This window comes from Heptranchias perlo, chromosome 40, assembly GCF_035084215.1.
Source record: "Heptranchias perlo isolate sHepPer1 chromosome 40, sHepPer1.hap1, whole genome shotgun sequence".
Lineage (NCBI taxonomy): Eukaryota > Metazoa > Chordata > Chondrichthyes > Hexanchiformes > Hexanchidae > Heptranchias > Heptranchias perlo.
Window position 1 is genome coordinate 6014627 of NC_090364.1, and position 12076 is coordinate 6026702.

The window sequence follows — 12076 nt, forward strand, 5'->3', positions numbered from 1 at the left end:
TGGAGAATGATTGAACTTTCTTTCATTAGCAGGAGGATGCCATTGCTTCTTTGTCATGCAGTGCATTGCGGGAAGGATGACTTCATTGTAGCCATTGTATTTTGGCTCGGTAACCAATAGATTTCCTTATGTGGTTGTTGATGAGTCAAATGATGTCAATCTTTCCAGGTTTGCTTTACAATGGGGCACCAGGTAGTGTGGGCCTAGAAACTGTTTGGTGTTGGGGCATCTTGCAAAATAATCCTTACTTGCTCTTGTCATCAGTTTAAGCACAATGCCAATGAATGGCCCAGTTCTGAGGAAAGATTGGAGCCACTAGGGCTTTCAGTCTTGACAGGTGGAAGTTGAAAGGTGACCTTTTGGAATCTGTAACATAGTCAACAGTATAGAAAAAGTAATTCTGGAACATTACGGCAAACTGAACCGTGAAAGTAGGACAAGGGGACACAGGTTGAACTGGAAAAAAGGCAAATTTAGGTCTGATGTCAGGGTGTTCTTCTTCAGACAAAGAGTGATCAACACAAGGAACTGATCCCCGAGTCAAGTAGTTAGCGTGAAATCCCTGGAATCATTTAAGAAATAATTGGATGCTGTAATGAAGGGGAACTGTAGACTCTTTCTGAATGGATGAATCAAGGTAGGAAAACTGACTTTTCTCCTCTGTATCAATCTTGTGGTGTCCTGTAAACTCATATTGGGAATGGCTGAAGACATTGGAGTTTGGTGTCCTGTCAACTCATTTAAGTGTCAGCCTTAGCTCAGTGGGTAGCACTAGCACCTCTTAGTTAGAAGGTTGTGGGTTTGAGCCCCATTCAAGGACTTTCTGTCAGCCAGATGTTTGACACAGGTCAAGAGTCTTCAAAACAAACTACTGCAAAATCAACCCAAATAGACTATCTGTCTACCTAATATGGTGTGGACACTCTCTGTAGGGAAGCATTCCATTAAAAAAATGCAAACAAAGCACTGGAATTCATTTGTAGAGGAATAGAATTGAAAAGCAGAGAAGTTATGTTAAACTTATATAGAACCTTGGTTAGACCACATTTGGAGTACTGTGCACAATTCTGGCCTCCATAGTACAAAAAAGGATATAGAGGCACTAGAGAAGGTGCAAAAAAGATTTACTACGATGATAACAGAACTGAGAGGTTAGAACTATCAGGAAAGACTGAACAGGCTGGGGCTCCTTCCTCTAGAAAAGAGAAGGTTGAGGGGTGACCTAATAGAGTCCTTTAAAGTTGTGAAGGGGTTTGATAGGTTAGATGTAGAGAAGATGTTTCCACTTGTGGGGGAGGCCAAAACTAGGGGTCATAAATATAAGATAGTCACTAATAAATCAAATAAGGATTTCAGGAGAAACGTCTTCACCGAGAGAGTGGTTAGAAAGTGGAACTCGCTATCACACGGAGTAGTTGAGGCGAATTGCTTAGATGCATTTAAGGGGAAGCTAGATAAGTACATGAGGGAGAAAGGAATAGAAGGATATGCTAATGGAGTGAGAGGAGGCTCGTGTGGAGCATAAACACCGGCATAGACCTCTTCTGCAAATTCTATGAAATTCCACTTAAGTAAACAAAGAGAACTTAGATGCAAGTTGGCAGAAGTAGGGAAACTGCTGGGATTTAACCAGCTAAAACAACACAGAGCACAGGTACGCCTTCAAAATTACAACCACCCTACCCGTTGGGCCATTGTCTTGTCGGATTATCGGGAGCCGTGTGAGAAGACTCTGAATCCCCAGTGACAGCTCTGCCCTCTGCATCTCATCAATGAACCATCATGGTCGGTCAGTCATGAACAGTGCCCAGGAGTGCCGTGGACCTGCCCGGCTCAGGTGTCTGATTTCCGAGACGCAGAGAGTTGGCTTGGTTCTAGTCTTCCGTCATGGAGCCGAATGAATCCCAAAGAGACGTATGAACACATGAAAGCAAAGGACAGGAAAAGACCCTCTGGTCCATTAAGCCTGTCCTGTACACTCATGACGTGACTTCTACACACCATCACCCCCATCCGCCCACCTCCCAGCCCCAGGAAGGATTGTTGGTGGCCTTCCCAAAACACTAAGTCCAGTTTGAAACTGCGTTTACTTACGGACGCTCTGGAATCTGGCTATTAGAGGCTGAAAGTCGGGCAGGTGGCAGAATAAAGGTTAGGACATGGTGATAATTCATCACAAACTTCAATGATTAGTGTCTGCACATCACCAGACACAGAAAAAAAAATGGGAAATGGATTTTAAAAGAAAACCTGGTCTTTGGGTTCATTTTCCACTTTGGAAAGTTTCAGACAATGCACTGAGAAAGTGAGCTGTCCGTTCAGCACCAGGCAAGTGGCAGCTCAACCAGTCTACCTCCGAGGGGGGTAGGGGGGGGCATCACCTCTCTCACTGGACCGACTCTACCTGCTGATGGCAGCTGGTATCTCAACACCCAGTGTCTGTATCTTTCTAAAAGTTGTGGAGTGTAGCTGCAGTTCTGTAGCTGATAGCGTTCATTCTGTTCTGTTCACGCATGTCACGCATGTCATGCATGTACTGTACACGTGCTGTCTAGGTGTTCTTGGAGTAACGCTGCAATAATATCGTGTTGTTTTAATAAACATTTGGGTGCTGTTCCATCACAGAACTCTTCCAATCTTTTGTTATATGTATGTCTGGATAAGTGTTTGCACATGTATTTGCAAGTGTGTGTGCGCGTGCACATGTGTATGTGCACATGCATTTGTATGTGAGTGTGCATGTGTGTGCCCACACATGTATGTGCACTCGCATTTGTGAGTGTGCGCATGCGTGTGTGTGCGCGCGCGCGTGCGTGTGAGCACGTTACCTCCTTAAATTTAACCAGAACAAGTGAATTTTGCCGACTATATAATTCAAAGACAGTGATCTGTTTAAGAATATCCCAATCCAACGTGGCAACTTATCACTCGAGAGTTGCAATGCTCACATAGTTACCAGGGACCAATGAGGTAGGTAGATTTTTTTTTCTGTTTATTAATCATTTTTTATAAACACAGCTTGCCTGTAATCAGAAATTACGTATCAGAACAATATCACCAATGTCTTTAATAACTCATTGTTACTACAGTGAAGATTTTGTCTAACGTGTTATTATTATTCTCAATAAATCACTGGCAGCTGCATCCCATGATCCACCAGCTCTGAGATATGAGGAGAATTGGTTGGGAACAGTGATGTCAAAGTGCGTAAGTGTTTAGAAGTCAATGTTGCCATGGCATGGAGTCCGGCCATTTTTAGCATTCCATAGCCGTCTGCCCAGACTGTCGGGGGGGTGGGCGGGGGGAGGGAGGCATTATCTCCTGGTTTCCACTTTACAAGAAGGGCACAGAGGCACTGGAGATGGTGCCAAAAGAGATTTACAAGATACCGGAACTGAAAGCTTATGCCTATAAGGAAAGACTGATCAGGCTGGGGCTCTTTTAAAGGAAGGCTGAGGGCTGACCTGAAAGAGGTCTTTAAAATTATGAAGGGGTTCGATAGTGTAGATGTAGAGAAGATGTTTTCAATTGTGAGGGAGACCAAAACTAGGGGACATAAATATAAGATTGTCACTAATAAATCCAATAAGGAATTCAGGAAGAACTTCTTTATCCAGAGAGTGGTGAGAACGTGGAACTTTCTGCCACATGGAATAGTTGAGGCAAATAGCATAGATGCATTTAAGGGGAAGCTAGATAAGTACATGAGGGAGAACGGGATAGAAGGTTATGTTGATAGGGTGAGATGAAGAGGGGAGGGAGGAGGCTCGTGTAGAGCATAAATACCTCCATCGACCAGTTGGGCTGAATGGCCTGTTTCAGCATTGTAAACTCTACATAAGTACCCTTATATTATGCAGACGTAGTATGCTACGGGGGCGGGGGGGCTAAACATGGTGAGACTTCTGGTGGGTCTTGTCCTTCAGTTGGAATTGGGCCCTGCGCCAAATACCAACACACCCACCCCCCCCGCCCAGTTTATGTTTTAGCAGTGGCCTCCCGGGCCAGAGGCTTAAACACTTAACCAACGAGGATGAAAGTTGATGGACGTCTAAACAGTCACGAAGGACACAAGAAATATTATTGTAATGACGAGGAATGTTTACAGAACAGTTATGCACCTCTCCCCCACCCCCCTCCCCCCATTGCAGCAAATGGACCTACGCAGGGGCACAACCTCACATAAAGGCTGGAGGGAGGAACCTCACAAGTAATTCACAGAATTCCAGAGGTAGACATTATCTATGCCAAAAAAAAATTGAGGGGGGCATTTCCCTCTAATTTCCTCCCCCCTCCCTCTCCAACACTGGTTGTGCCGATGGACCTGGGTGGTATAATGGAATATTCCAGAAGGTCAGCAAGCTAAAGTAGCTTCATTGCCCATTATGACCCCGCCATGATTCTTCCAACTGGGGAGAGGCCCAATAAACTGTCCCATCAAAAGCTGGTAGCTTTTGAGCTGGAAAACCTGAAAATAACTGGAAATATAATCTATCCTTCCTTCATTCTTCCCTTCCATTGCGTTCCATTCCCTCTCTTCATTCTGTTCTGTCTCTCCCTTCTCCTCTTCCCTCTTCCTGTCTGCACATCTGGACAGACCTGTTTGTGACTGCAATTGTACAATACTGGAGGGACATCCTGTTGGAATTGGTGTGTTCCTGTAATGTGGTAAAACCGTAAGATTTATTTAAGATACGGAATAAGGCTTGGGAAATATTCCATTTCCCAGTACTTATAATAGGCCTCAACTGAGACCAGAGGTTAGAGAAAACTTTTTTTTCCCCCCTCCTCAGATAGTGGACGTGTGGGAACAAACTCCCGGCAAAAGCAGCCGAGACTCAGATGACGAACTTCCTTCAACTGGAACTGAGTAAATATCTGGCTGGGAACAGGATTGGTGGCTACAGGGACAGGTACAGACTGAGATGATCAGATACAGCTGAGCACGATGGTCCAAGTGATGCTGGGAGGACGTGGGTGGGTGGGTGGAGAGATATGTTGTTTGGAGGACAGAATTGAATAATGGAGACTTGTGAAAGGATAAACACTTCAGAATATCAACCATTGCCTTTAGGGACCGAAGATCTTTATGCCCAACTTTCCCTCAGCAGAGTACAGCTATTTTAACTTTAAATTTATCTCGTAGAAAGTAAACTGGTTAACTTCTGCATTAAACTAGCAGGGAGAAGAATTTCATACAAATATGTTAAGCTTTCATCCGTTATATCGCAGAGCATAATTTCAAGGCTTGGATTGAAGGAAGAGGGTAGAGACCATGATACGGTGGAGTCCACAGCGAGGTAGAGTCTATTCCCCACCTCCCTTTACCCAACTATTGGAGGATATGCCTTCAGCTGCCTAGGCCCCACGCTCTGGAATTCCCTCCCTTTAGTCTCTCCACCTCCCTCTCCTCCTTTAAGACTCCCCCCAGTCTTTAGATCCTGCTTCTCTGACCAAGCTTGAGATCACCCCTCCGAATCTCTCCTTCTGCGGCTTGGTGTCCGTTTCTCCTTTTGTGAAGGGCCTTGGGATTTATTTTCCACATGAAAAGCCGTTACATAAATGCAAATTGTTGTTGTCCATGAAAAGGTAGATTGTAACTGGATCGTCTGTGGATAGCGAAGGGTGAGATGGTTCGGTGGAGTATCCTCGTCCCGATACTGTTCTTTTGTTGACAAGCAGAGGGGAGAAAAAAATAAAGAAATCGCAAAGCAAATTAACGCATTTGCAGTGTAGAACATCAATTAGCATAACAAAACCAAGGGCAACACATTTTCACTGTCTGTCACTGTACAGTTTATTGACTTTACAAAGAAGGATGCATCACCCAGACAACCTTTCTTGGTTCTAAAGTGAAAAATAAATAGCAGCATTTGAGTACACCGATTGCAATCCGTTCATCATCGCTCAGGCCCTCGTTCAGAGTGAACTCAGACTCCTGCGCTGAAAGGTAAAAACCGTAACATATCGTCAGCTATATGAAGACCAGTTAAAGCTGCAAGAGAAGGTAGTTCATCTTTTAACATTAGAGACCGTCACCGCTGATATTCACTGCAGAATTTCTTGGCAGAACCCCATGTTCGAGCGATTGCATTTTTGCCATAATTACAAGCCGTTGTAATATAGATCTCTGCGCTCCTCCAATTCTGGCCTACTGCGCATCCCCGATTTTAATCGCTCCACCGTTGGCGGCTGTGACTTCAGCTGCCCAGGTCCTAAGCTCTGGAATTCCCTCCCTAAACCTCCCCGCATCCCTACCTCGCTCTCCTCCTTTAGGATGCTCCTGATAACCTACCTCTTTGACCAAGCTTTTGGTCACCTGACCTAATCTCTCCTTATGTGGCTCGGAGTCAAATTCTGTTTGATAATCGCTCCAATGAATTGCCTTGGGGACATTTTATTCTGTTAAAGGCGCTATATAAATGCAAGTTGTTGTAATAAATACGTTAAAAAAAACCTTGGTAACATCTCCACCGAACTCTGCCCTCGCCCTCTCTGGTGATGTGAGCGGTCCTGTAAGTATTTTGGAACCAGTTCCGCTCCTGCCTGCGCGTGACTCGTTTTCCCCCCATACTCATTCCGCAGGGCAGGCTGGCGGCCTTTGCCAGTGCCCCTCAGGAAGAGTTGATTTGTAGGTATGTGCAGTGGGAGGATTCCTCCTGCAACATTCCACTAATGGTCAATTCTCTTTCCCCACATCCACCTGGCAATTGGCAGCAGCTGTCGTGGAAAATCCCCTTGAAAGGTTTTTTTTAGGTGAAATGAGACTAGATTCTAACGGGCCACGGTCACTGCACAAATTGGCTTTGGTGACTTCAGAATCGGCGCTGATGGTAATTTAGCTTTGAGAGGCATCAAGATGCGAGGGATCTTGGCCACATATCGGCCGTTCCTTCATCGTCGCTGGGCCAATATCCTGGAATTTCCAACCTAACATTATCACGGGAGCGTCTTCTCTACATGGACCGCAGTGGTTCCAGAAGAAGGTTCCATCGCCACCCTCTCAGGTCAACTAGGGACGGCCAATTAATACGGCCTTGCCAGTATTGCCCACATCCCGAGGACAAATAATTAAAATGATGGGAGGTGTACTAAAGAGGTGATGTGTTTCCTTGTCGAGATTACATGGGGTGGGGGAGTTATGTTAGAGGAAGTCTCAGCCTTGCGAACTGAAGTTCTTCCTTCCCAGCTCCAACTAAGAAAAGTGGAGGCATTCTGTTGAGAAAAGAGTTTGCTGTTGTAAACAATCAAAGTCATCTTCACAAAATCTTCTTCAACCCTACTTTGCACTTGTTTCAAACCTTCATTATATATTTTTCATATTGAATAATTACATAGTTAGCCACCACGCAAACATCCATAAAAATGCATTTCTGACTATAATATCAAAATCCTTTAAAGTGACCCATAAATTTAGTCTTTGTTTCCAGTCTTCCGATTTCCTCCGTCCCCCCGCCTTTGAAAAGCCTTCTGGCAGCAGACTTATTACCTATGTCCACCTAGCTCTTCTCCATCAGGCTCGGATGGGATGCCTGCCTCCACAGGCCAAGGTTTCTAGAGAGATGTTTCGACTCTTGGTGAAAATTGTAGAGGACACAGTCTGTTTGTAACAACAGGTCAAGTTGCTGAAAGAACGTTTGTGAAAAATATTGGTTTCGTTTGTTCAAAATTGCTCGCTGGTCCCGCCTCCATATTGACTAAATCTTCGACCATCCCACTGCAATAGAGAGGCGGCCATTTTCCAGTCATGGTAGAGTACGCAATGACAGAAATTTCAGATCTGTACAACTTCATCCCCTAAAATGGTTGATTCTTATCAAAGGCAATCTGTGTGGAACTGAAAGTCAATCTACTAAATACCTTCTATGTACATTTTTTTTGTAACTTGTGCTGTGAGGCCTACAATACTAATGTTGCACATCTGCACACCTAATTATGGCAGCTGAGGTGTCCACAGAGTTATCTGAAAAAAATATAGTCCATGTTCTGGGAGTGGTTGTGCCTCCTCTCCTCCTCACAAGGTGGACATTTTTATTTCAGAGTCCACTTTCTTCTTCTGTTTTTCCATTATGGCTTCTAACTCCGTTATATTCCGAGTTTCCTGTAAGAAATTCGTTAACAAGAACATTTTTAGGAAATGGGAAAAGGCCTTTTAGACCCAACTGGGCCATCCGCTCTTGATAGGTCAACATGACTTGCTCACCTTCTCACCATATTCCCCAATCTCTTCAGAAATGCAACTAATTGTCTCTTGAATCCATTTATACTGCCTGTTTCCCTGGTGACTTACCCCACAACTTTGTTACCCACCTTGGGTGAAAACGTTCTGCTTGACTTCCCTTTTTAACTTGTGCCCGTTGGTAATTGAACCTTTCACCACCATAAACAATTTGCTCGGAATAGCTGTGGCGATTCCAAGTCACGCACCTGTCTTGGGACGTATACCGTCGTTCCTTCGTTGTTGCTGGGCCCATATCCTGGAATTCCCTACTGACTACCATCTTGGTAGCACCTTCGGGACAAGGACTGCAGAGGTTGAAGGAGAAGGCCCGCTTCTCAGGGCAACTAGGGGATGGGCAATAAATGTGGCCTTGCCAGCCATTTAATGAGCTGGGGGGTTTTACTTTGATGCGAAAAGGAGTCATATCCGTACTTGTGCTGCTTATGGGGCCAAAAATTTGTCCCTGTTCTGGCAGACTCCTGCCATAATTTCATCATGTCTGCTGGAACATGCAGGGACTAGGCCAAGACCTGGATATGTAGGGCCTGGCCTTGCACTCCAACTTCTGGATGCTCTTGTGGGAGTTCCTGCGACCTTAGCCCTCAAAAGGCATCTAGGAAGGTAGGAATTGCTAGAGGAAGAAAGACCCAAGGTCCAACTAATTCCCCTTCAACCATCCTGGTAGTCGCATGATACAACGGTAATGGAGTTTGTTGACTAATCGTAGCAATCAATCTCTATCGCTGAGTCTCCAACAGACCCAGACATGAGGTGAGGAAAACCCCCAGTGGTGGAGAGCTTTGGGAACCATAGGTCCAAAGTCACCTGCTCCTCCCAAACATGTTACACTCACCACATGTCCTGTCTCAAATTACTCATATACTGTATCCCAAAATGTTATTTCCTGAAAGAAATCTATCCAATTTGTGCTTGAATGAATCAATACTCTCTGCTTCCGCCATCTCCCTTGGGAGCCTGTTCCGTAGATTGGCCTCTCGTTCACTGAAATAATGTTTCCGCAGATTAGTTTTGAATTGAAACCCCCCCCCACCCACCGCCATGAGGTCTCTATGGCGTGTGTGGGGTCCATGCCGGGATAATGGTCTGGACAACAATAGATCTGCCCTGCCTGGGGGAACCTTAAAGTTCCTTCCGGAGGGGAACACAACACCATATTACCCCTTCCCCCCTGCCCCCATCCCACCAACCCCAGCCGTAATGTTTTTGGGGAGGGGGGTTAAGAATTAGTCAGGGTTCCTGCTCTCCATTGCTGACCAGCAACCTCCCCACACCCCGCCCCACTTTGGAATATTTGTAGATATGGACGCGAGATATAAAGCAAGTTCTTTCAATTCTGTTTCTGGAAGTCATTTACACATTGGCCTTCCTGCAGCGGTTTTGTTTAAAGCAACAAAAATATCCTTTTACCTCGAGCAGTGATTTCTGAACCATTATCTGGCTGTAGACCCGTGTTCCCTCCTCCGGACTCACTGACTTCAACTCGTCTTTCTGTAGAGAGAAGAGCTGAGCACCGGTCAGAATCCCGAGAGAATTCACTGTCCTGAGAGAGAGAGAGAGAGAGGGAGATGGGATTAACATCCAAATGAATCTACTGCAGCTGGAGTTGTCCGTTCTCTCCCAAACTGTGAAAAGAGTGTTGTAACAATGGTGGCTGAGCACTTTGACCCGTGCGAGAGAAGAGGGGCAAACGGACACTTCCCATCCACTCACCCCCCTCTCCCAAAAGTTTCCTTCCTGCCTGGTTGTAGAGCAGGCATGAGAGGCAGTGATGAGAATCCACACCTGAACTCTGACCTGTGGGGAGGCATGAAGCACAGGCCAGCTGCAGAGTGGCACTGGCAGAGGCCTAAAGATGGGCCTTACAGCCTGACCTGTAGGCCAAGGATTGCATGTGGTGTAAGGAGACTACAGGAGGAGAAGGGAGGGAGGAAGTAGAGAGCAATAAGGTAAATAACAACCCCCCCATCCATGCCACACATCAACAACTTGCATTTATACAGCACCTTTAATGTAGTAAAACATCCCAAGGCGCTTCACAGGAGCGATTATCGAACAAAATTTACAACGAGCCAATAAGGTGATATTAGGACAGGTGACCAAAAGCTTGGTCAAAGAGGTAGGTTAAAAGGAGCCTCTTAAAGGAATAAAAACAACCCCAAGTCCGTGAGGAGCTGGGTTGAGATTGCTAAAATGTCCTGTGGGCGTTTTACAGAGGAAGGTTTCCCCCATCAGTCTGGGCTGGATTTGATCCCAGGTGAAAGGGCACTAAGTAACCTAGTGGCTTGGTGACTGCTTACAACAGCATGAGAGGGTGTAACTGGAGACAGATCCGTGGCCTGCACTGACATCAGTGGACATAGAGCCAAGGGTGTATTTCCCAAGGCTACTCCGGAGGTTTTGTGACATTTGCATTTATTAATCCAGCTCCTCGGAGAGTTGGGCTCAGACTCTCCCACAATGTTGGTGCCAGGGATTACAGTGGATTTCCTATTGTAGCTGGACACGAGTTGCCAACTCTAGTTGGACGTATTCCGGGAGGTTTCATCACATGACCTCCTGCCTCTAAGCACCCCGCCCCTACGCTCCTGCCATTGGTCGCCCGACACGTCCATCCTCGCGGTGCCCTGCCTGCCCACGCCAAGCAAACAGATTCCTCGTTGCCCGATTGGATGATTCTTAATGGTCAGTCAAACCACCTTTATTTCCCAACTCTGAGATTTTTTAATGCCCCCACGATATTTCTCCTGGGTGTCTGCTCGCAACAGTGTCCCCAGAGATTAATCTTTAATTCCTGGAGGCTCCAGGACAATCCTGGAGGGTTGCCGACCCCTATAGCTGGACTGTGACCCAACTTACATCTGGCTAAATCCTTTGGCCTCCAGCCAAGTCTTGACCTCACTTGGAGAAGAATCGTAGTTCAGAGGTACTGAGGTATCAAGAGTCTTCTGCACTTGGAAGGTCTTAGGGTGAGTGGTCCGTCCGCTCGCGATCCTCAGTAACAGCTCTTCATTCATTATGTTAATCTGGGCATTGCGCTCTGGGGAAATAAAATGCACCGTAGGTTACTGTCAGTCTCCAACCAAAGGATGGCAGCCATTTAAAAAAAGGACAGAAAGACTTGAGGGCAACGAGTGCTGTGCGTGTTTCTGCGTGTGTCTGCATTTGTATCTGTGCGTGTGTGTGTACACGTGTTTGTGTGTATGTCTGTGTGCGCGTGTACGTGTGTGTGTGTAAGCACCGCGTGCAGGTTATATAATATATACAGGAGTGTTATACCCAGTAACACACGGTGTGTTATTTAATATATACAGGAGTGTTATACCCAGTAACACACGGTGTGTTATTTAATATATACAGGAGTGTTATACCCAGTAACACACAGTGTGTTATATAATATATACAGGAGTGTTATACCCAGTAACACACGGTGTGTTATTTAATATATACAGGAGTGTTATACCCAGTAACACACAGTGTGTTATATAATATATACAGGAGTGTTATACCCAGTAACACACGGTGTGTTATTTAATATATACAGGAGTGTTATACCCAGTAACACACGGTGTGTTATATAATATATACAGGAGTGTTATACCCAGTAACACACGGTGTGTTATTTAATATATACAGGAGTGTTATACCCAGTAACACACGGTGTGTTATATAATATATACAGGAGTGTTATACCCAGTAACACACGGTGTGTTATTTAATATATACAGGAGTGTTATACCCAGTAACACACAGTGTGTTATATAATATATACAGGAGTGTTATACCCAGTAACACACGGTGTGTTATTTAATATATACAGGAGTGTTATACCCAGTA

The 12076-nt window shown here is 45.3% G+C and overlaps 1 protein-coding gene across 4 annotated transcripts in view; it reads right to left on the bottom strand.

The window, feature by feature from the left end:
* Nucleotides 1–5772: 5772 nt before the first annotated feature.
* The window catches only part of LOC137305611 (epidermal growth factor receptor kinase substrate 8-like protein 1), a 59669-nt gene continuing 53365 nt past the window's right edge, over nt 5773–12076 (bottom strand). For all 4 annotated transcript variants that reach the window (XM_067974474.1, XM_067974472.1, XM_067974473.1 and 1 more), the window contains 3 exons: nt 11099–11279; nt 9650–9782; nt 5773–8101 (listed from right to left, as the gene is read on the bottom strand). In XM_067974474.1, the coding sequence (XP_067830575.1) occupies nt 8015–8101; nt 9650–9782; nt 11099–11279 (401 nt within the window). In that variant the 3' untranslated portion in view covers nt 5773–8014. The remainder of the gene's footprint in view (nt 8102–9649; nt 9783–11098; nt 11280–12076) is intronic.